The 25,459-nt window shown below is 34.9% G+C and overlaps 5 protein-coding genes and 1 pseudogene across 7 annotated transcripts; 5 read left to right on the top strand and 1 right to left on the bottom strand.

Moving 5' to 3' along the window:
- Positions 1–975: 975 nt before the first annotated feature.
- LOC132800447 (uncharacterized) lies at positions 976–2,988 on the top strand. The gene is made up of 3 exons (XM_060814114.1): positions 976–1,216; positions 1,315–1,478; positions 2,572–2,988. Exons 1-3 carry the CDS (start codon positions 1,137–1,139, stop codon positions 2,736–2,738), a joined length of 411 nt encoding a protein of 136 aa, XP_060670097.1. The 5' UTR covers positions 976–1,136; the 3' UTR covers positions 2,739–2,988.
- Positions 2,989–3,487: 499 nt separating this feature from the next.
- LOC132800561 (putative disease resistance protein RGA4) lies at positions 3,488–8,863 on the top strand (annotated as a pseudogene).
- LOC132800695 (disease resistance protein TAO1-like) lies at positions 6,475–8,416 on the top strand. Its single transcript, XM_060814918.1, has 2 exons — positions 6,475–7,890; positions 8,273–8,416. The coding sequence occupies exons 1-2, from the start codon at positions 6,475–6,477 to the stop codon at positions 8,414–8,416; spliced, it is 1,560 nt and encodes a 519-aa protein (XP_060670901.1).
- A 1,297-nt stretch (positions 8,864–10,160) lies between the features above and the next one.
- Positions 10,161–15,406, top strand: LOC107406874 (F-box/WD-40 repeat-containing protein At3g52030). Of its 3 annotated transcripts, none has more exons than XM_048474325.2 (10): positions 10,161–10,213; positions 11,053–11,280; positions 11,375–11,578; positions 11,874–11,928; positions 12,185–12,283; positions 12,409–12,512; positions 12,917–13,006; positions 13,319–13,458; positions 14,115–14,199; positions 14,881–15,406. In XM_048474325.2, the coding sequence occupies exons 1-10, from the start codon at positions 10,176–10,178 to the stop codon at positions 15,236–15,238; spliced, it is 1,401 nt and encodes a 466-aa protein (XP_048330282.2). In that variant the 5' UTR covers positions 10,161–10,175; the 3' UTR covers positions 15,239–15,406. The 3 variants fall into 3 exon arrangements, with proteins under 3 accessions (XP_048330282.2, XP_048330281.2, XP_048330283.2); XM_048474324.2 differs by having other exon boundaries at positions 14,112–14,199; XM_048474326.2 differs by lacking the exon at positions 12,185–12,283 and having other exon boundaries at positions 14,112–14,199.
- Positions 15,407–16,104: 698 nt separating this feature from the next.
- LOC132799101 (N-terminal acetyltransferase A complex catalytic subunit NAA10-like) lies at positions 16,105–17,178 on the top strand. Its single transcript, XM_048474214.2, has one exon. It carries the CDS (start codon positions 16,230–16,232, stop codon positions 16,860–16,862), a length of 633 nt encoding a protein of 210 aa, XP_048330171.1. The 5' UTR covers positions 16,105–16,229; the 3' UTR covers positions 16,863–17,178.
- Positions 17,179–21,442: 4,264 nt separating this feature from the next.
- On the bottom strand, positions 21,443–25,169 carry LOC132799107 (protein PNS1-like). The gene is made up of 5 exons (XM_016026347.4): positions 24,745–25,169; positions 24,291–24,638; positions 23,185–24,096; positions 22,334–22,567; positions 21,443–22,171 (listed from the first exon to the last, which is right to left on the bottom strand). The coding sequence occupies exons 1-5, from the start codon at positions 24,760–24,762 to the stop codon at positions 21,992–21,994; spliced, it is 1,692 nt and encodes a 563-aa protein (XP_015881833.3). The 5' UTR covers positions 24,763–25,169; the 3' UTR covers positions 21,443–21,991.
- Positions 25,170–25,459: the final 290 nt, after the last annotated feature.

Here is a 25,459-nt window from a genome sequence, read left to right as displayed (position 1 = left end):
CATGAATTGCGAGATGCAGACAGCATTCGCCTCGTCAGCTACTAATTCTAGCTGTGGGGCGTTCCTACAAGGAAGCTGTGGCTGACTCTGTTCCATATCGGATCGGGATGAAAAATTCATCTTTGATACCACCTGGGTATGGACTGGACTAGGAAACAATCCACTTGAGAAATGAAAATTCTCACCACTAGAAATGGGTGGGACTCATGCTGCTCGAAGCCTTCGACAGAGAAACAAAAGCCTGACCTGGCTTCACCGAACCATAGTCAGTCATTTCCACAAACACCTTCTCGGCATCCCCAGAGAGTACGCCCTTCAAAGACCCCGGCTGCAGATCCAAACCCTTTATAAACAAAGCAACTACACAGACAACTTCAAATAAGGCATTCAGCTAGTAATCTACACAAGTAGCAAGAAGAACCGAGAAAGGAAGAAGAACCAAGATCTCAACTGATTCAGAATCCTTTTTCCTTCATAGCCATTTTTGATTCTCCAAAATAAACAGTTTGCGCACCGGAGAGATCTCTCCAGATTCGAAAGCAGAGATTCAACGAATTGGTTAATAAACTAGACTTGTTAGAGATTTATTATTTGGAAATAATATTTTATCAAATATCTAATGTGACAAGGCATTGATAAAACATAAATGTGGTTTTTTTTTTTTTTTCTAAAGATTATATACAGTTTGTCATTTATTTTATTAGGGAAAATATAATTTAGAGAATATTATACTGTATATTTTTTAGATTTTTATTAAAATAATTAGATATTTTAATAAAATTATAAAAATATAAATACTAAAATATTCGATTATAATAAAAAAATCTAAAAAATATGTAATATAATATACCCTATAATTTATCCTAATCGAAAGTTAAAGAAATTAAATTAAATTATAATTTTAAAAAAACAAAAACAGTTTCCCTCTGTCTATTATCCAACAAATAAATAAATATAACCTCTTTTTTTTTTTTTTTTCCCCCTCTTTTTACACTCATTTTAATACTCTGCTCAAAGACTAGAACCAGAAAGTCATGTCTCCTTCCTTCATTGTTAACGGCGGCGATTGACCAGCGACCACACACCCGTCGGAGACAAAAAGAGTCAGAGGAGTTCCAAGCTCATGTTCTCCGGCCATGGCGTCATCGTTTTCTTCTTCTTCTTCTTCCTCGACATCTTCGACCTCCTCCGACTGCTCTGTCACTGCAAATCGTTGGTACTCTTTCATTATCTTTCTTCTTCTTCTTTTTGAAAATTCAATCAATAATTAGAATGGTTTTTTTTTTTTTTGTTCCCCTTCTTATTTTGATTAAGGAATGCGATAATGGATAAGTCTAAAAGTTGCTGCAAGTGTTCTACTTCAAGCAGCGGAAGATGGATCTTGTGGGTTGTTCAAATAAGTCTTGTAATTTGGAGGAGCTTGCCTTGGAAATTGATGTTAATGAATGGAAGGGTCACTCTGCTGGATAATATTCTGTGTATTTTTTTTTTCCCTTTATAACATTGCTAAATGTTGTTGTGTCTTTAAAGATTTTTTCAAGCGTCATATTCTAATTTCAGGTCTTATATTAAAGTTCTATGCTTTGAATTATTTTATAGAATAAATTTGTGGGTATGTATCTATAAGGTGCATTGGGTGAAGAAATCATTTTTATCTAAACATAATTTGGAGTGAATCAGTGCAGGATGAAGATGAGCTTTCTTCTTACTGATGTAGGTGATACTACAAGTCAAACATCAATTTCTTTTCCCTAGTAAAGAAAGATAACATCATCTGTCTCATGATAGATTTTCTTCCTGTGATTATGTTTACTCTAGTCCTTATAGGACCTTAATATCTAGATCTTCTTGTTTTTGTAGCATGAATGTTATCTTTTTTGTTTCATCTATATCTTGTGTTTGATTTTTTTCCTTTTGTCTTTACCTCAATTGCTGTTTCTTTCTCCTTTTGAAATGATCCTCTCACAATATATTGTTGTACCATAATATTATTATTGTTTGCATGGTAATAATACTAGGTAATGCGTGTTTGGTCATTGGAAATCTAGTTGACTTTGATTTTGATGAGAGCAAGGTTCAAATACCTATATCTTTTTTGTAGTTTTACTTTTACATGTATGTGTAACATAGTGACTTAAATAGCATGGGTCATGTCCACATTCCCTTTTCTGTTTTTTAGCTTTCTGTTTATTGGCTTTATGACTGATGAAGATGCCAATTGCTGTTTTTTAGCTTTCTGTTTATTGGCTTTATGACTGATGAAGATGCCAATTGCTGTTTTTTAGCTTTCTGTTTATTGGCTTTATGAGTGATGAAGATGCCAATTGCTGTTTTGTCTTTCGCCCTTTTGTATTTAGATAGTAATAGTTATTAGTAAGGATGAAATTCTAATGTTCTCCTTTTAAGTGTAATTAGATAGTAATAATTATTATCAAGGATGAAATTATAATGTTCTCTTTTTAAGTGTGTGCTCTGCTCGCTAATTGTATAATGTTTGCATTTATATTTTGATGGATTGTTGGTTTGGTTGGTACTTTAGAGTGACTACAAGCTTTGTCATTGGTGGAATAGATGTTGTGCTAGGAGTTTCAAAACAGAGCACAGGCCAAGTTGTTTCAAGCATTGTTTTGGAAGGCAAAAGTTCAAGTTCTCAAAGCCCACATGGTGCCATTAAAACACTCGAACGGGGAAGGCTTTCAGAAGATACTATTATTGATGTCATTTCCAGAAGTGCTTGAATGCAAATCTCTTGCTTGGCTGTTGGGTTGAAGAAAGTCGCCACCACATGCAAAGGTAGGTACATTAGAGTGTGGAAATCCAACAACTAATTCAGATCACACTATTAAATACGAGGAAAATGATCTTAAATGTAGCCTTAAGAAGTGTATGATTGTTATTGTTTTAATTCATGTAAACCATTTTATCTTGTGCTCTTTCATTTTCAAGGGTCATTTACCATTCCTTTTTTATTTTTTTATTTATTTTTTTATGTATTGTCTACTTCCATATTATATCTTACTGGGAAGCTGGTTAACTTTCGTTGCTAAGGTGTAGATTAGCCATTCATTCATAAGGGACAAAAAATAAGATCAGCAAGTTAGACCAGAATTGAAGAAAAGAAAGAAAAGATTTCAGAGCTAACAAACAGTTGGTTTTTTATTCATTTGTAAGAGTCTGTGATGAGTTGTTTCCTTGTTTATCTAATCTGTGTATCCTATTTGCTGGTAGAATCTCTTCAGAGACTTTGTTGCTACCTACCATCTGTACACGGTTTTAAGCATATTAATTATGGTTTTCATTCCAATTAGATTTCCACTCAAATTGCTATTTGGGGTAGAGTAGGTAACCTCAATATTTAATAAAATTATTATTATTCTTTTTTTTTCTTGTAGAAGATCTCCCTATCCATTGTAGTCAACTAGAAGCAAGTCTTTGTATACGGCAGGAACAAAAAAAAAAAAAAAAAAAAAAAAAAAAAAATTAAAAAAAGATGGCAGTTGACTAGGTATGAATCCAATTGAAAATATAAAAAACCCAAATTGAATACAAGACTCAAAAGTCTAGCAAACATTTTTTATAACATTTCCTTGGTATTCAAGTTTGAGATGACAAGTCCAATACATGCTCATCCAATCTAATCAAAGTACACTTTATTGGGCGAACCAAAAAAAAAAAAAAAATCTAAAAAAGTACTTTAAACTTGCCTTGGATACTAGTGCATGTTCAAATGTTGGAGCACGTACATATTCCCTTGTAACATCAACATGGATAGAATCCTTTAATGGTGATGGTTATCACCTCTCTTTATTCTATTTGGATAACACCCACAAAACAAGAATAAGTACTTTAAACATCTTAATTATCATTTTAGGTTTGGCTCTGCATTCACATGGTCACCTTTGTTCTCTGAATACTGGTAGTTAAACCCCCATCATATCCACACCCAAACCATTTGCTAAACTTTCCATTTGACCCCTGCAAAGTTAGCCACACTCATTCTCAGTAATGGCAGAAGGAGTCCTGCTTGATGTTGTGCCTTCCATCATACAAAAGTTGGGTTCTGAAGCTTTCAAAGAGATTGGAAAGTTTTGGGATCTCAAAAAGGAGTTTGAGAAGCTTGAGAAAACAATGGATGCGCTGGTTGCTGTAATTCTTGATGCAGAGGCAAAGCGAATCCATAACCATAAAATCAAACACTGGCTTGAGAGGCTTGAAGATGCAGTTGATGATGTTGATAACTTGGTGGATGAATTTCAAACTGAAGCTTTGGGCCGCCAAGTGATGACTGGAAACGAAATAACAAAAAAGGTACGAGTTTTCTTCTCAAGCTCAAACCAAATTGCTTTTCGTGTAAAGATGAGTCGTAAATTAGAAAAGATTAAGGAGACACTTAAAGATATTAAGGAAGATAGCAGCGTGAGCTCATCTATACCACTCCCCCAGGAGACATATACTGAGTATGTTAATAGAGAGACTCACTCTTTTGTGCGTGATGAACAAGTTATTGGGAGGGATGATGATAAAATGAATATTATCGAACTTTTGTTGAGTTTTGATTCTCAAGATAACAATAATGTTTCGGTCCTTCCTCTAGTTGGTATTGGTGGACTAGGAAAAACCACACTCGCTCAGTTGGTTTTCAACGATGAGATGGTTGTGAAGCATTTTGAACTGAGAATGTGGGTTTGCATATCTAACGAATTTGATTTGAAAACAATTCTTGAGAAAATCCTTAAATCACAAGGCCCGTCACTTGATGATTTGCAATCCTCTCTTCGTAAGAAGTTAAATGGAAAGAAATATCTTCTTGTATTAGATGATGTATGGAATGAAGATAGGGAAAAATGGCTTAAACTGAAAACCTTGTTAATGGATGGTTCGCAGGGTAGTACAATATTAATAACTACCCGCAGTGAAGTTGTTGCCCCGAGTGACACAGACTGTTTGTCCGTATTACTTGCAAGGTTTAGATAAAAACAAGTCCTGGTCTTTATTTAAGAGAATAGCATTTGAGAGAGAACAGGAGCCTTGTAACTAAAACATTGTAAGAATAGGAGAGGAGATTGTTGAAAACTGCAAAGGAGTTCCTCTTTCTATGAGGGCGATTGGAAGTATACTGTATGGAAATAATCTAGAGAGTGACTGGGTGTCTTTTAAAATTAATAAGCTTGCAAAATTACCTCAACACCAAACTGATCTACTACCAACACTCCAGTTAAGTTATGATTGTCTCCCCTCTCATTTGAAGCAATGTTTTTCTTATTGTAGATTATTTCCAAAAGACCATAACATCGATGTACAGAAGTTAATAAAACTTTGGATGGCACAAGGTTTTGTTAAGTCTTCTAACCAAAATGAATGTCTAGAAGATATTGGTTATGGTTGTTTCATAGATTTACATTGGAGGTCATTTTTTCAAGAGGTGAGGAAAGATGACTGGGGTATTGTAAAGTATTGTAAAATGCATGACCTTATGCATGATCTTGCAATTTCAGTGGCAGGGAAACAGAGCATCATAGTAGACAAGAATACAGAGAATGTAAATTTTTGTAAAAAGATTTGCCATGTATCATTCGATTTTCAATCTGATTGGATGCCATCGAAACTTCTGATGTCCTTATTTGATAGAAAGGAACGGGTATGCACATTACTTTTAGCAAGGCAGGTGATTGATAGTCAAAGGAGCTGTGATGCAATTTTATCCAACTTTGAGTGTCTACGGGCATTGGACTTGGAGGCTTTGTATATCAAGATATTACCAAATAGTTTTGATAAAATAAAACACTTAAGATATCTTGATCTTTCATACAATAAGATGAAGTTGCTACCAAGTTCTATAACAAGACTGTACAATCTGCAAACACTGATTCTTGTTGGTTGTTCCAAGCTATTGAGTTTGCCTCGACATTTGAAGTATTTAATCAACTTAAGACATCTTCTGATAGATGGATGTTGTAAGTTGACTCATATGCCTCATGGACTTGGTCAGTTAACTTCCATTAGCACATTGGATGTCTTTGTCATGGCAGACAAAAATTCTAAGTCTACTGATGCTGCAGGGTTGGCTGAACTGAGCCAACTTTACAACTTGAGGGGAAAACTAGTCATAAGCAACTTGGCACACAATCTGCATGGAGATGCTGCAAATTCAGAGGTCGCAAATTTAAAGGAGAAGTTACATCTTCAATCCCTACATTTACAGTGGACTGATGATGTAAATGACCACGATGATGAAATGTTACTGGGTGGCCTTCAGCCATATTCAGACCTAAAAGCACTCCAAGTGGACGGGTATATGGGTGTGAAGTTTGCTACGTGGCTTTCTTTGCTCACTAATCTTGTGAGTTTAAAGTTACAATTTTGTAGAAATCTCCAAGAACTTCCATCATTGGATCAGCAATGAGTCATCTCAAGGAACTTGAACTTGTTTCATTGACTTCTCTCGAGTATGTTAATTTGGAAAGAGATTATTCAATGGCTTCAAGAAAGTTATTCTTCCCTCGTCTAGAGAGACTTACAATCAATGATTGTCCGAATCTGAAGGGATGGTGGAAGAGGAATGGGCCTACTGGTTTAACACCAACAACATCCATGATACACCAAAACCAAAATGAACCTTTCTTCCCTTGTCTTTCTCATCTAAACATCTCTGGTTGCCCTAACCTAATTTTCATGCCACTGTTTCCAAATATTGAATCTTCAAAACTTTGCAAAATTGGCTTTATACCTTTCCAACAGACCGCAGTGCCAATGAAATCTATTTTTTCTTCTTGTTCATCTCCCAATCCTTTTACCCCAATCCGTCTTCCCAGGTTGCAATATTTGGAGCTTGAAGATTTGGAAGATATAGAACATACGCTCTTATCTGTACTTAGCTTTCTAAATATTGAGAATTATTGCAAACTGGATAATTTACCAAAGGAGATAGCCAACCTCTCATCGCTAAAGTTCCTCTTCGTTGGTGACTGCCCCAATTTGACATCATTGCCAAAGGGAATAGGCAACCTCTCAGCACTTAACAGTCTTTATATCTGGAGATGCTCCAATCTTTCATCATTGCCGCAAGAGATAGCTAATCTCTCATCACTTACAGAGCTTCGTATTGAAAGGTGTACTAAGTTGGAATCACTGCCAGAAGGGATGCACAGTCTCAACTCTTTATCCAAACTAGACATCTCTGAATGCCCCAGTTTAGAATCATTGCCGGAAGGGATAAGCAATGTCTCATCACTTATAACTCTTTCTATTAAGGCATGTTGTAAGTTGGTATCACTTCCAGAAGGGATGCATGGTCTCACCTCTTTAAAGGATCTCGACATTAAAGAATGTCCTAGTTTGGAAGCATTATCAGAAGGGATAGCCAATCTTTCATCACTTAGAAGTCTTACTCTGGAAAGTTGTGATAAGTTGGCATTATTGCCGCAAGGCATAGGCAATCTCTCGTCACTTAAAAGTCTTGCTTTACAAAGGTGTGATAATTTGGCAACACTGCCACAAGGGCTGCATGGTCTTACCTCTTTGGATCAGCTAAATATTAGAGAATGCCACAATTTAGAATCATTGTCAGAAGGGATAGTTAATCTCTCATCGCTTACATATCTCAGTATTGAAAAATGTCACAAGTTGGCAGCACTGCCACAAGGGCTGCATGGCCTCACCTCCTTAACCCATCTGTACATCGAAGAATGTCCCAATTTACATTCATTGCCAGAAGGGATATGTAATCTCTCATCACTTGTACATCTTAGTCTTGAAAGATGTGATAAGTTGGCAACACTGCCACAAGAGCTGCATCGTCGCACCTCTTTAAAACTACACATTGCAAAATGCCCTCTTTTATCCCAAAGAATCAATGATGATAGAATACGGCTCTGCTCAACTTGTGTACAGGTTCGTTTTTTGTACACAACCTACAGCACAAGGGACAGTCATGCTGATCTCCTCGATACTTATTCTCAAGGTAACAGACTTCTTTTCTTGTTATTTTCGTCTATGGCGGTATGAAGGTTAAAAGTGTTTTTCTGCTTTTGTTAGACACAGAAACTTAAGAACACATGAATTTTGCACTCGTGTGGGATCCATTTAATATCAACCTTTTCCTGCAGGCATTTCAACCCATGGTTCTTACCAAGCGTTTTCTGGATTGACTGCTGAATATATAAATTTTATCTTGGGAACATAGATATGCAATTATGAGCTCTCACTATTATTTTTCTTGTATTCTGGTCTGCAACTTGCAATATTGAGCTGCTTCCATTTTCTGTATTTCCAGGATAATGAGAAGTTTATGCGAGATATACAAGTTTGTTCGGATGTCATACATTCCTTGCAACTATTGCAGAATGTGAATTCAACCTTAGTTGTTGGAGGAAATAATTGGTGGTGTGCTATACGTTTTGAACAAGAATACGGGTGAAGTTGTTTCTAGCATTGTTTAAGAAGGTAACAGATCCTAGTTCTCAATGCTCTCATGGTGCTGCTAAAAGATGCAAAGGAAGAAGGCCAACAGAAGATACCTGCCCTGATAGCATTTTCTTGACCACTAGTCTCTTGCTTGGCTGCCAGAATAAAGAAAGTTGCCACCACACACAAAGTAGGTACATCAGATCAGTGTGGAAATTCAACAATAATTTAGATCACAATGTTAAGTACTAAGGAAATTTAATATGCAATGTAGCTTTAAGAACTGTATAATTGCTCTGTTGTCATTTTTATAAACTATTTATATTACATGTGCTCTTTGATTTTCAAGAATCATTTTCCATCCTTTTTTATGTATCTTCCGTTTGATGTAACATCTTGGAAAGTTTACTAGTTTTCGTTTCCAATTTCAAAAGCAAAGAAAGAAGAAATACAAGTAATTTATTTGTTTTAATCATCGTAACCTAAATATGGGAATGAAAATCACCCTAAACCATTGTATGACCAACAGATTACAACTGCTGTGAACTAGAATTACCAACAGATACCTTTTATTTTGTTTTATTATGATTATTTTTCTCCAATCCTCTCCGTTTCTAGGGGGTAGAATAACCATTCATTAATATGGGATAAAAAATAAGCTCAGCAAGTTTGATCAGAATTGAACATAACAAAGAAAAGTTGTCAGAGCTAATAAACAGTTGGTAATTTCTATTCTTTTGTAAGCGTCTATGCTTACTTGTTATCTTCTTCTCCTACTTGCTGGTAGAATTTCTTCATTGACTTGGTGCCACCAATCATTAATAACAATTTATGATACAGTAGGCATGGTTAATATAGTCCTTCTACCAAAATTATCTGGTCCGATGATGTAAAATCTATACAAGATGTTAAGCTTTTCAGTCTGATATCTTGCATTCAAATGCCTTTTACCGAGTGTTAATGTGCATGCATGAAAATTCATCAACAACACCATTAGAATTAGAATCTACTTCCTTTTCTTCTTCTTCTGATCCATTTTTCAGTTCCTCTGCCCCAACCATCCCTTTCTCCAGATTGGAGTACTTATATCTTCATCGTACGGATGATTTAGAAATTTTGCCAGAGGGGTTATCTTGCTCACTCCTTGCACATCTCCATATTGAGGACTGTCGCAGTCTGGTTGATTTGCCAGAGGAGATAGCCAAACTCTCATCATCATTGCAGAAACTCCACATTGAATGCTGGCCCAATTTGACATCATTGCCAAAGGGAATAGGCAACCTCTCAGCACTTGATACTCTTCATATTGGAAGGTGTGATAGGTTGGAATCGTTGCCAGAAGAGATGCATGGTCTCATCTCTTTAGCTGTACTGAAAATCTCTGGATGCTTCAATTTAGGATCATTGCCTGAAGGGATAAGCAATCTCTTATCTCTTAGTAGTCTTTCTATTAAGGATTGTTGTATGTTGGCATCGCTGCCACAAGGGATGCGTGGTCTCACATCTTTAAAGTACCTCCACATTGAAGAATGTCCATATTTAAAATCATTGCCTGAAGGGATAGGCAATCTCTCATCACTTGAATATCTAACTCTGAAAAGATGTGCTGGGCTGGCATTACTCCCACAAGGGCTGCATGGTCTCACTTCTTTAAAGGATCTATCCATTGAAGAATGTCCCAGTTTAGGAGCATTGTCTCCTATCACAAACAATCAAAGAAAATAGATACGGCCTCCGATCTAAGCTTGCTTGCATCCCTATAGCAAAACTAGATGGGAAACTCCATCATGTCACCTCTGATATCCAAATTGTAAGTATATATGTCCGTTTTCATATCTTTCTTTCTTTGTTTCTTTTCTTTATGCTTTGATTTGCATTTGAAGCTCATGGAGATGAATCTCACTTCGTCTTTTTTTTTAATTATGTTTTATAATGCTTAACCAGTCAGCATCTAGCTAACTAATTAACAATCCAAATTCTATTTCTGAGGATCATCCGTAATAAACACTTTTTTTCCTACGTTATATTTCCTCAATTATAAAGATATTATGTCCCTTTTTTTTCTTCAATATTATGTTCTTATTAATTTTATATGTTTTTCAATGCCTCAAATTAACTTCATATACCATTTTTTTTTTTTGATATTTTATATGCCAAATATAGATTCTGAACCATAACCATTTGCATTTTCCATTAATATTTAGAAATTGTCCAATAATTTATATTTTTTATATTCAAATTTACGTATAACCATTTGGATTTTATTGAGTATTTTAAAATATATAATAAATTATAAAAAGTAATAAAATGGTAGGGGAAAAAATCAAATCAATTTAAACAGATTATTTCTCAAAAGCCCCCAAAAAAAAAAATTCATTAAAACTCTATATCGAAAATTATTTAATGTCAAATGTGTTAAGAAATGTTTTTTTTTTTTTTTTTTTTAAAAAAACCACTAAAACGTGATATAATTGAATACGTGAAATATAGTTTATCCAAATAATAAGTAATAGAAATTTAAATTTCATAAGTTTAATATTTCAATAAAAATAATAATAAATAAATAAAAAGAAAAACAATTTCTTTTATCGAAAAGAATAATAAGTAATAATAGAAAAATTAATAACTCGTAGTTATCGGTTATTTCAGCTCAAACCAGGAAGCAAGTTTGCCCATTTCGCCTTCGAATCTCATTTGGTTCCGCTCAACGTCAGTTATGGACCAAACTCCCATCGGAGACAAGAAGAGGCAGAGAAGTAGGAGCTCAGTAGTATCACAGACCACAGTTCACTCCCTGGAGCACGACATCCTCTGCTTCATCTTCTCCTTCCTCGACTTCTTCGACCTCGTCCGTTGCTCTGTCGTCTGCAAATCCTGGTATTCTTTATTCTCTGTCTCTCTGCTTATCCTTTTCAACAATGGGTTGGACAATAAAAATGGGTTTTTGATTTTTTTTCTTGTTTTCGTGAAGGAATTCGATTGTGAATAAGTCTAAGTTGCTGCAACTGTTCTGTTACAAGCAGCAGCAGATGGGTTTTGTGGGTGTTTCCAATAGGTCTAGTAATTCGGAGGAATCTTTGAAATTATACTTGGAGGAGATTGCTATGAAACATCATAGATTGGCTTTGCAAGAGGGTGTTATTCATATTGATCAGTGGAAAGGCCATTCTGCTGGGTAATGTCCTTGTATTGATTTTTACTTTCTTTTTTAAAGGAAAAAAAAAAATAATGATAATTTTCAAGTACATAAACATTGCTAATGGTAAAATCTTTCTCAATTCGCTTGTTATGTCTTCAAAGATAGATATTTTCATATATCATATTCTAATTTCGAACCTCATATCGAAGTTTTATGCTTTGTATTCTATTTTTAGTACCTATGTATGATTTTAAGCAGATTTAAAGTTACATATACAATAATGGGTTTGTAAGTATATGTACTTTGGTTATCTAAACTTGATTTCTGTTAGGGTGGATCAGTGCCGAATGAAGATGGGCTTACTTCTTACTGGTGTAGGTGATAAGGTATTTTCCTACATACACAATCTACGAGACAAGGGCCGGTTCATGATGATATGCTCAATACGTAACATACTTTTTTCTTGTTATGAACCATCACTTGTTTTATGTAAAAATATATATATATATTTTTTGTTTCATCTTTGTCTGGGTTACTTTCTTGTTTCCTTCAATGTTTGCTAATTGTTTGCCCTTATAAACTGACCTTCTCATAATATCATTGCATAATATTGTTACTTGTTTTGCATGTAAATGGTGCTAGGTAATGCGTCTTTGGTCCTTAGAAAGCTATAAATGCTTGGAAGAATATTCCAATCCAGAGACAACCCCTATAGTTGACTTTGATTTTGATGAGAGCAAGGTAACTTGAACAAACCAATTTCTTGTCTGTAGTTTTACATGTATCTGTCGCTTGAGTAAAATGCTATATCAATTTGTCTTTCATGTTGATGTGATTAATATTTTTTTTCATTTATACTTTGGTAGATTGTTGGTTTGGTTGGCACTCGTATATGTATATGGAGGCGAAATGGGACAAGAAGTATTTTTTCCTCCCGGGAGTCCACCTTTTCAAAAGGTTTATGCATGCGGTATGCATATTTTAGAGAATTTTGCAGAAGAATTAATTACGGATCTGACTATTATTGTGCTTTTAAGTTACTTTGAGAAACTAAGCCTCTTATTAAATAATGCAGAACTCAAAAAAAAAAAAATAAATAAAAAGGAATAAATTTTCCTTTGAGTACCTATCTAGAACTCATGTTTAACATCTTGTCCTACTTTCTGGACAAGTAGTTGAAATGTAGACACATGATAACAACTAAACAAATTGAAGATATCAGATTTACTTGGCTCCTTTAATATTTCCTCTTGTTTGTTTTTCTGGTTCTCTTAATCAACACAAGCTCTTGGATAAGTGTGTTATATTTGTCCAGAAGGTTGGCTTTTGTATTTGTTAACAATTTTAAGCAAGGTGTATTCTCAATGCCTACAGATACTTCGATCCAGAAGCTGTGGTTGGGTGTGAGGACGGGACTGCTCATGTTTTTGACATGTACAGTAGGAAATGTTCTCAAATAATTAGGTAGGTGGTGTAAAAAATTTCTTGCAATTCTTTCATCTTCAGATTTCTATCAGAGTATATGCTCGAATCAAGAAGTTTTAATCACATTTTCTTGTTCCCATTATTGAATATTTTCACATGATTTCTCTATTAAGCCAAATAAAACAGAATTTTTATGATTCTCTTATCTTGCCTCTTGATAAAAGTGTTCTTGCCTTGTGGTTTAGTTTGCTACCAAATTCCAAAATTGAAAATAAAGTTAATTCCTCTCTTCCCTTGATAACAACATGCAACATATTATGCTTTCTTTTAATTTTTATTTCCTGATTCCAGGATGCACGCTGGGCCTATAACTTGCTTATGTTTGAGCGATGATCAGTTAATTCTTAGTGGTTCCTCTCTTGGAAGTATCACAATATCAGGTCTGCAATCTGATCAGCGGGTAGCAAAACTAAGATCAACAGATTCCACAGGTTATGTAGCATGCCTACTCTCTACAGAATGATTTTGGAGAATGGATTTGGAGATCATTTCATTTGACCTTGGATTTGTGTGTTCTGATTTTCGGAATGCTACTTTAAGTTGATGCATATAACATTCCTAATAAATCTTTTTGGTATCCTGCCTATTTTATTGTCATTGATTTTTCCACTTTAATCTTTACATTTATAATTGTGTCACTGAAAGTTCAAAGGAGAGCCTATCCTGTCAGTTGCTAGGTATCTAATAACAGCTGCACTCCTACCTTGGTTGTTTTCTGTTTTGACTTCTCTGCCCGTGTATATTATTCCTACGTCACAACATTGAGAGGCTAGAAGGTAGGTTTTCCTATTTATATGTGATATGTCACATCTTTTTCCCATGAACCCTCACTATATTATCTAAGCTGAATGCCCCAAGTGTCTCTAGGTATTGACTACAAATACATGCATCTCTCATTGTTGAACCAGTTAAAAGTATCTGATAAGTGAAATTGTCAGAAAAAGAAATCATAACAGTAGACATTTCCTTTCCGCTTTGTATGAATGGTATACTTATTTATTATCTGCTTTTGTGAAATATATAAAACTGTAGAATTTGAGGATGCTATATTAATGTGCCATCCATTTTATTCAACTTTTCCCAGCAGGCATTAGGACACTGTGTTTCAACCCATGTTCTCACGTAGTGTTTGCTGGATCAACTGCTGGATATGCTTCCTGTTGGGACCTTAGGTATGCATTTTGAGCTTTCTACTAATTTCAGTATTAACTTCAGAGTAAAATTAACTGCATACTCTTAGCTTTTAGTTTCCTGATCTATGATTACCTACTTGCATATTTCATATATGAGGTTTCTGTAATAGATGGATGGAATCTGAAAATCCTGTAAACTTTTTAAGGTCTTAGGAGGTGGTAACATGGGTAGAGAGACAATATTTAAACCTCCTAGCGAATGGGATGTTAGTTTAAATTTTGGGGATTCATATGCTTATGTGATTTGAGAATTGATTATAAATGACAACTTAAAGAAGCTATGAAGTACCAGAAGCTGAAAATATATCATAGTCATCATAAACTGTCACCTAACAATGAAAACCTGTTATAATATAAATTCTATTTTCTTTTTGGATACTAATAGAAAGGAAAATGACCTCATTCATACTTACCCAGCTTCACTGGCAACAATGAAATTTGCTGCAACATTACCTTCCAGAAGCTTTGATTAGGATATTATAGTAACACACACACGCAAAATAAAAAATAAAAAAGAGTTAAGAATACTCAATTACTAAAAAGAAATGAAGGTGAATTACCAACGTGCAACTTGCATATATGCAAAGGTCAGGCCTTGCTTAGTTCACATTATATGCAATTTGCAATTTGAGCAGCCATGTTTTGTATCATTATTTAAAGGACAATGAGAAGTTTATGGGAGACACGAATTAGTCCAAATGTCATATATTCCTTACAACTACTTCGGAATGACAAGTCAACCTTAGTTGCTGGTGGAATAGATGGTGTTCTACGCATTTTGAACCAGAATACGGGTGAAGTTGTTTCTAGCATCGTTTTGGATGGCAACAGATCCAGTTCTCAACACCGTCATGGTGCCATCGAAAGATTCAAAGGAAGAAGGCTTTCAGAAGATACCCGCATTGACAGCATTCCCGGAAGTTCCCGTCGTCCAATTACTTGCTTGGCTGTTGGGATGAAGAAGGTTGTCACCACACACAACAGTAGGTATATTAGACTCTGGAAATTCAACAAGTAGTTTCAGATCACTGTTATGTGAAAGAAAATTGATCTCGAATGTATCATTATGTATTATTGTGATTTTCTTCCATTCATTCATCTGTAATGGGCTCTTTGATTCAAGAGCCATTTTGCCATATTTGTCTATTTTGAATTCCAGACATCTTTTCTTGGAAAATTTGATTAATTCTCATTACCCATTTCACCAAGCAAATAAAGGGGAATAAAGAAATATAAGTATATTATTGGAACTTCAAGTGGACAATGATGAAGCTAAAATATTATCATGTCTTCAACTCTCTTTTTTTTTTTCCCCTTTTTTTTTTCTTGTTTTTAATATATATATATATATATATATGTATAGAGTAGTTTTACAATATGGTTTACACCAAAGCCGATACTTTTTAGAAAAAAATATTGGTTTTGGTGTAGTCCGTATTATAAAACTTTCCTATATATATATATATATATATAAGAAATCTTCAACTCTCCTTGCTTCTATAATAGAGTGAATAATGCCAATTTCAGTTCCAATAAAGGTTGTGATTACATCTTATGGCATATAAACCAATTAATCAAAAGGAGAAAAAAATATCAAAAATAACACAGTTCCATAAGCAATAATTTATTTTCTTTACTTTTTTCCCCCTTTTATGATTTATTTTTCCACTTAATTGTACAGTGTATTCAGAATTATCAATAATTATCAATAATACAAATGTCGACCTACCCGAAGTAAGAGATCAAAGATCAAGCCCAAATTTAAGCCCATAATAGAGTTCCTAGACCCAGATCCATTATGGAGCCCAATATCAAACCCATGCCCATGATCCACCACAAAAATTCATCTCACAAAAACAAAGAAATCTCCAACCCAAACCTTCGCGCACTCTCTCTCTCTCTCTCTCTCTTCTTCAGCCCCTCTCTCTCTTCCCCAAATTAATAAATTTGTCAACCAGAGAAAAAAAACCCTAGAAAATCCCAAAAACAAACCCCAAAGTCTCAAAACCATGGTTTGCATACGCAAGGCCACCATAGACGACCTTCTCGCTATGCAAGCTTGCAACTTGTTCTGCCTTCCAGAAAATTACCAGATGAAATACTACCTCTACCACATCCTCTCATGGCCGCAACTCCTCTACGTCGCCGAAGACTACAACGGTCGGATCGTCGGCTACGTCCTGGCCAAGATGGAAGAAGAAAGCAACGAGTGCCACGGCCACATAACCTCTCTCGCTGTTCTCCGAACCCACAGGAAATTAGGGCTTGCAACCAAGCTCATGAACGCTGCTCAGAGCGCCATGGAACAGGTGTTTGGAGCTGAGTATGTTTCACTTCATGTGAGGAAGAGCAATAGGGCTGCTTTCAATTTGTATACGGAGACTTTGGGGTATAAGATTCATGATGTGGAAGCTAAGTATTATGCCGATGGTGAAGATGCGTATGACATGAGGAAGGAGTTGAAGGGGAAGAAGACGACTACGCATGGGCATGGGCATGGTCATCATCACCATCATCATGGTCATGGCCATGGTCATCACCATCATCATCATGAGCATGGTGGTGGGTGTTGCTCCGGTGAGGCTAAAGGGAGTGGGAAATCCGAGAAAGGGAATGCCAAAGCAGAGGCCAAAGCAAGCTGAGGAAGACAATGTGAAAGGGGAGTATTAGATATAAATGTATTTTATGTTTTCTTTTCTTTTCTTTTTTAAATTGGTAATTGAATTTACTCTGCCTTATTATTGTATGTTGGACCGCCTGGGAAAATAATGCATTTCGGGGATTGAGAAATTTAGTGGTAATGGGAAGTTTCTGACTTTGAATTCTTATTATTAGCATGGTTGTGGGGTAATGTGTTATGGTCTAATTGTATTTTTGATTGGGTTATTTTCCCAAGTTTTATTATGTCATCTCAATATTTTTGTTGTCGAAATGAGAAAGTTCTTTGTGTTTTTGCAATGGGTTTTTTCTGGCGGTTAACTTTATAAGTATAAGAGGTTATGTAAGAATCAGAAGGTTGAGTTTTCTTTTTTACTGATTTATATTTCTTTTTCCCTTTTTTTTAAAAAAAAAAAAAAAAAAAAAAAAACTATCCGACCCTCTATGGAAAGTTGTAAGAAGTATGATACTTGGGAAGGATGATTAACTAATCTACCACTATCAACTTGTAGCAGCTCCTCTCTGTAGAATAGAATCATATTTTGTTATTACTGAGATAGTGCCCTTTGTTTAAAGTGGAATTTGATTATTGGATGCAAATAGAAATGTAATTCATACTGGAATTTTTATCACTGAGATGAAAGGAGAGCAATGTTAAAGAGGTAGCATGTTATTGTAGTTATTTAATAATAATGGTGGATGAATCATGGAATTTGACTGTTGGATTTCAAATTTTTTGAGGAATTGAGCATTCATCGAATCGAAAGTTCATTTTTTGAAGAGTCTTTTAAGTGGGTGAAGAAATCTTCTATCTCTTCTCTTTTGGAATTCTGTTTTCTTTATGCATTGTCGATTATCCAGTTTGTGTTATCTACATTGGTAATGACTCTTTTTATTTAGATAAGAAATTACTGTCTATTTAAAACATGGGTTTTGTAGACGATTAAATGATGCAGAGCTTGATTTCGTGCAAAATGGATGCTTTCTTAGAATTTTTATAGAAAAATGTATTAGTACAAAGGCTATCTCAGTTTGTCTCCCCTGGCGGGTTATGATTTGGTGGTGGTGATGGAATCATGAGTTGCTGTGATTATTGAAGCCTTGTTGTAACTTCTTAAGGATCACCATAGAAGCAGAATGGATGCCTGAAGTATAAAATGGGAGGATCTTATATGATTTATTTTTTAACACAATAAAATTTGTTGTTTACTCAATTTCACTGATTTAGCTTAGTTAACTTTGTGATTTGTGCATTAATACAGTGATATGGATTGGAGATGAAGTAGCATTAGTATAGTGATTTGGTAATTTTTTGGTATTTTCTAGGACAATTGACTTTCCAGAGATAAACTCTGTATTCAAGATTTTTCACTGCTGTATTTCTATCTCCTTGACTTACTATCTTGTAAATATATCCAGAAATGGTTATGTATTTTCATGCTGTATTACAATATAGAACTTAGAAAATTGCAATCTGATAGAAAAACCAGATCAGCGAATTTGATCAGAATTGAATGAAGGAAGAAAACAAGCTTTGGTTTATATTTGATCAGAATTAAAAGAAAAAAAGATTTGGTTTCTTATTAACTTTATCAATTTCTCAGTTTCTATCGTTGAATCGTGCCCACCCCCACTCCCCTCTACTTGTAATAGTCTGTGATAATTATTTTCTTCTTTATCTGCTGTCCTACTTGCTGGTTGATTTTCTAGGGGTACTTTGCTACCATCAAATTTTCTTCCAATTTTTAATTTTTTGAGGAACCAACCTACATGGTCATGTTGTCATTTTGAAGCTGATTTTGGTTGGTATGCGTAGTCAGGCACAAGAGATGTTTAGCTACCAATCGGATTCATTTTCTATTCTCTGTTACTGGGCTTTGTCCAATGTAGACCAAGTTGGTTTGAAGTTGGAAGCTCGAAGCGAGGGTCTGGGTGGCAAAGCCCATGTTACCAAGCCCGGGAGGCTAGCTTCTTATGAAATATTTTTATTACCATCAAGTAAAAGAAACAATTCTAATTATCATTAGAAATATAATCATTTTGGTGGTATTATTACAGCTATAACATGTAACTCCGGCAAAGTAATGTATAGTGTGCAAACATTAGTAGCTAATTATACAAGATGTCTCACCAAAAAATATGTGCATTAGTAGCTTACAAAGTACGAAAATTGACAAGGTAGGTAGCTTTAATAGTTGAGCATCCATCCATACCTGTGGCTTTTGCATATGGGTTCGAGTAATGGGAAGATATATGCTTATGGCTTTTGCATATGGGTTCGAGTCATAGGAGGTGTATGCCCCTTGCGCATGGGTTCAAGTCGTACAAGAATAAGGTTTGAAGAGATATGCATGGGTTTGAAGATATTGTATGCATGGGTTCGAGTAGTGAGAGGGTATATGCTTCTTGCCCATGGGTTCAAGTCATATGAGAGTAAGGGTTGGGGGGGTATATCCTTCTTACATGGGTTCAAGTCATATGAGAGTAAGGGAGTCATATGAGAGTAAGGATTTCAAGTCGTAGGAGAGTAAGGATTTGAATAGATTGTATATATGAAGTCTACTGAAAGAAAAAAAGAAAAAAAAGGTATGGAACATTGTCTCAGTAAAAAATAAAACTAATAAAGAAAAAGAAGTCTGAAACCCAAGAAGCATATATGTTGAGTAAATCCAAATTCTCATCTGTATATCAGACCCCATGAAAAGGACTAATCTACTTTTTAAAAATGGAGGAGAGTTTGTGTCTGTGTATCTATTTAATTATTTTGTATGGACCATTTGTCTTCAAAAACTACTTTAAAAAAAATAAATAAAAAAATAAAAAAAAATCTAGAAGTTGGATGCTCTAGGGTACATGAACTAATAATAAATCACTAACCACGTCGGTACACACAGAGTAGTCCTTGTTCTTATTGGTTTTCTTTGGATATTATAAAACCCAGAAGATGAATATCTTATACTAAATATATATAAATATATATAATATACCAAATGTTTGTAGTCATGCTTGGAATAATGAATGATTGAAAACCATGTGTGAAGCCCAAGCTGGTGGCTGTCGTAGTCCACCTTATTTCCCTTTTGACAATGTGACAAAAGGCAAAGGAATCTTTATGCCAATCCAAAGTGGCTTTGTTGGACATCTTTGTATTGTGAATTTCATTAAGAAGATAAGCATGCATTTTACCATTACAAATGCTATAGGATTTGAAGCTATTGGATTTCTACTACTTTCCATCGTACAAAGTTCAGCGTTGATTTTAACCTACATACTTATCCTTCACTTTAGTTTTATTAGGATTTATTGTATTAAAAAAACTAACCTATTAAGTTGCTAGCTTTGGTATCCTGACTTTATTAAGTTTTCCAAGAAGCTTTATTAAGATTTAAATTTTGTTCCTTTCATATTTTCTTTCCTCTCCATCTCATATTTTCTTTACTGTCTTAGAAGTTCTTCTGTATATATAATAAAATCTACACCATGATATATACATATATAAAGAACAAAGGTTTGTGATCTGGCTCATAGAATATTCTAATATTTTATTTTTCTTTTGATCGTATTAGAAAGGTGACAGAGAAAAGATTAGATTGGACCCAGCAAGAAAATAAAAAGCTTACCAACAAATAAAGCCTAAAAGTTGGTATTTTTTTATAAATATATACAGAAGTAGGTATGTGGTTGTGTAATTGATGTTGGATTTACAATATGTGTAAGAGACAAAGCATTATCAACAAAAAACTAGAGGATTCTTTCTTCCCCTATTAGGCAAACTTTAAGCATGTGTTAATGTATAGTATAATAGAGTTATCCATCATGGGTTTTGTCGATCCAAAAAAAATCATGGGTGTTCTACAAGGTGTGTCACTATTGATTTGTGGGTCCTGTTTTATCTTTAGCCAAAATTCAAGATAGTTTTATGTATTGAAAGCAAAAGAGGAAGGGCAACGAGCATTATACCATCATTCTGATTTCCAATCATTCAATATTTGACTGGCTTTAACATGTTCAATGAATTTTTTAGGGTCTTTGCAATGAAAGGATGAGATTGGAAGAAGAAAAATAGAAATGTACAATAATTTATAAATTAATTAATTCACCATTAATCCATGGGGAAAATATATTTCTTCACCATAGCCATTCCAGTTTTAGCTTTTCACATTTTCTCTTTTTCTTTTTGGTATCTCAAAAAATTGTTTTTACACATTTCAAAGATGCATGTTAAATTGTCTCACATGGTTAAAAAAGCTTGAGAGGATGCATGTTAAATTGTCTCACATGGTTAAAAAAGCTTAGAGAGCTAATAATGAAAAGCAAAAGCAATGTTCACTTTATTGTTTAAAGAAAGTACCAGTCAGATTCCTTAAGGGGTTGTTTTTTAAATCTTTGAATGTGATTCTCATTTCATCACACTTGGTGAAGCCATATTGTTAATTACATATATATATATATATATATAGAGAGAGAGAGAGAGAGAGACTACTAATGAAAGTTTAAGACCTAATATGCACTAGTAGTTCTCTATCCCACCAAACCCAACACACTATAAGCTTTCTGCACTATCTTGTAGGGAAAAAGGCTACTTTTTAATTCATTTAACACAGGAGAGAAAGAGAGTTCCAATCAAACCTCGTGGAGATTCTTACAAAATGATATGGAATTAAATAATTGAATAATTACAGAGAAATAATGGTGGGTCTTATAGAGGTTGGGCAAAATAATAAAATAATTGAGGGGCACTTTTAAGCATGGAATATGCCAAAAGTATATGCAGATTATAATATAAAGATCAGGTCCCCAAAAGACACTTTGTCTTCATAGACTTTTGGTCGATTGGTATCTCAGTGGGCACTCTTCAAATTCCTTCCCAACACCATAAAACCATATCTGGATAATGGTTCAAACTTTCTCATTCAAAATTCTTTACCACCACCACCACCATAATCATTCTGCATATTCCAACTTTTTGAGCTTCTTTAGCTTGCCTTGATTCTTCAGAAACCCCCCCACATTGAGAGCCACCATGATATGGTATATTTTGTAAACCATGACCAAACCAGACCCACTTAATATCTGTACAGTTAATAGGAAAAATGGGGGCCTTAATCACATTTTAAGTTGCTCTAAATCTGCGTGGAACTCGTGGTGTAGGCACAACGACATCGCGGTCAGCTTTCATCAAGTTGAGTTGGTCCTTGATTGTTTTGTCGAATAACCTGTTGTCTGGATTCTCTGCATAGCAGGCATAGTAACAACTCACACAGGCATGAGGTAATGCCATGGAAATTCTGGTCTGATGGATTATAAAAATAAAGGGAAAAAAAAAAAAATACTCATTAGTTTTTCAGTAGTTGAATGATATGAAGATTAAAGTATAGACAAGTTGGTCATGTGATGTATATGTAAAAGAGATAAAAGAAATTATAAAAGAATGGTCAAATGATGGGCCACCAACCATAAGGTATCCTATGAAGAATGCTAAGAGTGAAATGGTGGCTGTGAAATTTTGATGCACGCTGGATGTCCAAGCGGCCACAACAATAACACAAATACAGCCACTGCAGACCCCAGTTAGGAAGCAAATCGCGCTGGTCATATCGGAATCAACAATGGCTTCCATTTCTTGCCTTTTGAAGAGTTCCCAGGTGTCTTGTGATGCCCTCACAAACCCTTTTCCATATGCAGCTATCTGGGGAAAAATATGGAACCAAAGATTAAGTTTAATATCAACTCTATATAAAATGTTGAAATTTTTGACTTCTTATAGAATGGACCACAAATAAATAGGATTTTGGATAGTGATTGAATTTGTGGATTATGTAAACTATGAAAATATATATAAGAAAATTGACTAGTCAATAGGGACTCAACAACCAATCTTGACTAGATTTTTCTATATGTATATCAGAAAAAAATATACTGCAGATTGTATTCTTTGATGAATATAAAAGCATGTTTTACTGCTTTGGATCGTTCTGGAAAACGTAAGAACTACTCGCAATTACATCATAATTGAGAATGACTTGAAGATTAGCCTTAATAAAATAAGCAACACACTTTTGAAAAAGAAGCTGCTTCCGGTTAAAATCAAATACTTAATTCTTAAATCATTGTGATAACACGATGTAAGCAAATACTTAAATTCTTAAATCATTGTCACAACATGATGGATTATTTGGCAATAATCTATCTTTTGGATCATCTCTTTGGCTCAAGCTGATAAAATCAGTAAAATTATATTTTAAGAAAAGTACTGTAGTAAAATACCGACCTATTAGCAAAATTGAAGGTTTCATTAAAAAATACCTGTACATAGGCCCAGCCATTGCCATATCTGAATATGGATTCCATGACATTGAGACAACAATGTGCACAAGAAAACATGAATTCATCTTCCCCCTCAAGTAAATTTAAAGCCCGAGCAACGATTCTCAAGGCTTCGATTGTAGGCACAAAGAGAGAACCAAGACAAGCACTTCCAAGATTCTTAGTCAAGGCTCTTTGGAAACAAAACTGAGTATTGGATTGCATTCCTCTGAGATAATACAGAGCAATCACCCTACTAACCGTTAAATTCGCAACGTTCCTCATTACTTCAGCAGTCCAAGCCAAGCTCAGAACTAAAAGAATTATAATCAATGGAGTAAAATAGAAATTCAAAGCCCCAATCACTGCGAAAATCCAAAGAGACATCCACATGAACCCAGCGCCAAGCATCCAATAAGTGGGTTGATTCAAGTCAGGGAATTTGGACACAGGTTCAAGTGCTTTGTTCAACACTTCAGTACAAAATCTAAGTCTTCGAGTCACCCAGCAAGCATATAATCCATTGCCAATTGCAAAAAAAAGGAAACAGACTCCAAGACCATCAGTGGGAGGCTTTTGGAAGCAAATTAGGAGAATCCCAGCAGCTAATGACACAATGAAAGTGCTCCATAATATGAAAGGAACCATGAACCGAGGCCATTCCCTCACTGCTTTTTGCCATAAAAATGCAAGGGTAATACTTAATAGAGATGCAGCTTCGACTTGTGGTAGAAGATACTTCAACACCCTTTTCTCTTTCCTTTGAACACTATCTGAAGCTTGGATAAGCCCTTGAACACCCTTGAATAGAAGAAAACAAACTAGTCCAACAGCTACAACCATATGGAGAAGGAACAGAAACAGAGATATTTTGTCGGTGTATTTTCTTGAATTTAGAGTTATTAGAGATTGCTGCTCAAAAAAGAGGAAAAAATAAATAAATAAATAAATAGCAGAAAAATTCAGTTTTTGGTAGAGAATTAATCAAAATTTGACATTTTTTCTGAAATCTATGAAAGAAAAAGGTTGACTTTAGAATTTACAACAACAAAATTAGTTATCTTTTTGTTTAATCTTTATGGGGGAAAAAATATAAATTGACTTACTTGTGGTGTTGGAGTGGAACGAGGCACAGTAGAAGCCTGAGAAAACTGAGAAGGTGAAGGAGTAGCAACTCTGGTAGAAGCATTGAGAACAATCCTCAAAGGGTTGCTAGGATTCAACCTCTGCAACCTCGAAAGCTGAACATCACTCTGATTATGATTAGTATTGTTATTATTAATAATATGATTATTCATATTATTAATATTATTGCTCTCAAAAACTTTTTCGTCAATACCCACTTCACCTTTCTCCAAATCCTTCACTTCTTCATCTTCTTCTTCTTCTTCTTCTTCTTCTTTCTCCACATTCTCCTCTCTCCCTTCATTTTCATCGCTTTCTCTCTCCACAACCTAACCCAACACCCAAAAAAATTAAAAAAACAAAAATTTCAAACTTTATTAAGTACATAATAAAACAATGAAAACAAACAAAAGTTTATATATTTATATATATTACAGGTTCTGTGGCACCCATTGACGGCTTTGATGGTTGTCTCCTCCGGCAACGGCGACGGCGGTTATGTAAACTGTCTGCTTACGTTATTGGGTTTGGATTTGTGTATGCTGTACCTCTCTTTGTTTATCTATCTATGCTAAGAAGATGACGATGTTATTGGCCACGTTGTTACTTTCGCTTGGCTTTTCGCACCCCACCTCAGAGCATCAGAAAGCAAAAGGACCCCACATGTACAAATCAGAGACGCCATTGAAGCGGCTGTCGAACACGTACCAATGGAGATGATTCAGTGCATTTATGATATGGTTTGGACAAAGCACGTGGTGATAAAAGAAGATTCAGCGATGGTGTGCGAGGCCTCGTTCGTGGTTAAAAAAATGTAGTAAAGAGAATAAGATGCTGAATTGGAAGGCTGAGATTGGATGGTCTGAAAGACTTTGATGGAGGATCAGACGGCGTAGATGTTATGGAGAAAGAAGGATAATGGTATTTGACTTGTACAGAAAGAAGGATAATGGTATTTGACTTGTACAGAAGACGAAGAAGATAGAGAGAGAGAGAGAGAGAGAGAGTTAGTCCCACCTTATCAATTTTGAAAAGAGTCAGGCCGTGTAAGACACTACAAACTTTGTCATTGGCCAGTAACGTTGCCTCTCTACTGTTACTTTTTATTATTAAACCGAACTAACCGTTATACTCACACCCTTATTGTCTT

The sequence above is a fragment of the Ziziphus jujuba genome, chromosome 2, assembly GCF_031755915.1.
Source record: "Ziziphus jujuba cultivar Dongzao chromosome 2, ASM3175591v1".
Lineage (NCBI taxonomy): Eukaryota > Viridiplantae > Streptophyta > Magnoliopsida > Rosales > Rhamnaceae > Ziziphus > Ziziphus jujuba.
The sequence above is the reverse complement of the archived record's forward strand: the minus strand, read 5'-3'. Positions and strand labels throughout refer to the sequence as shown.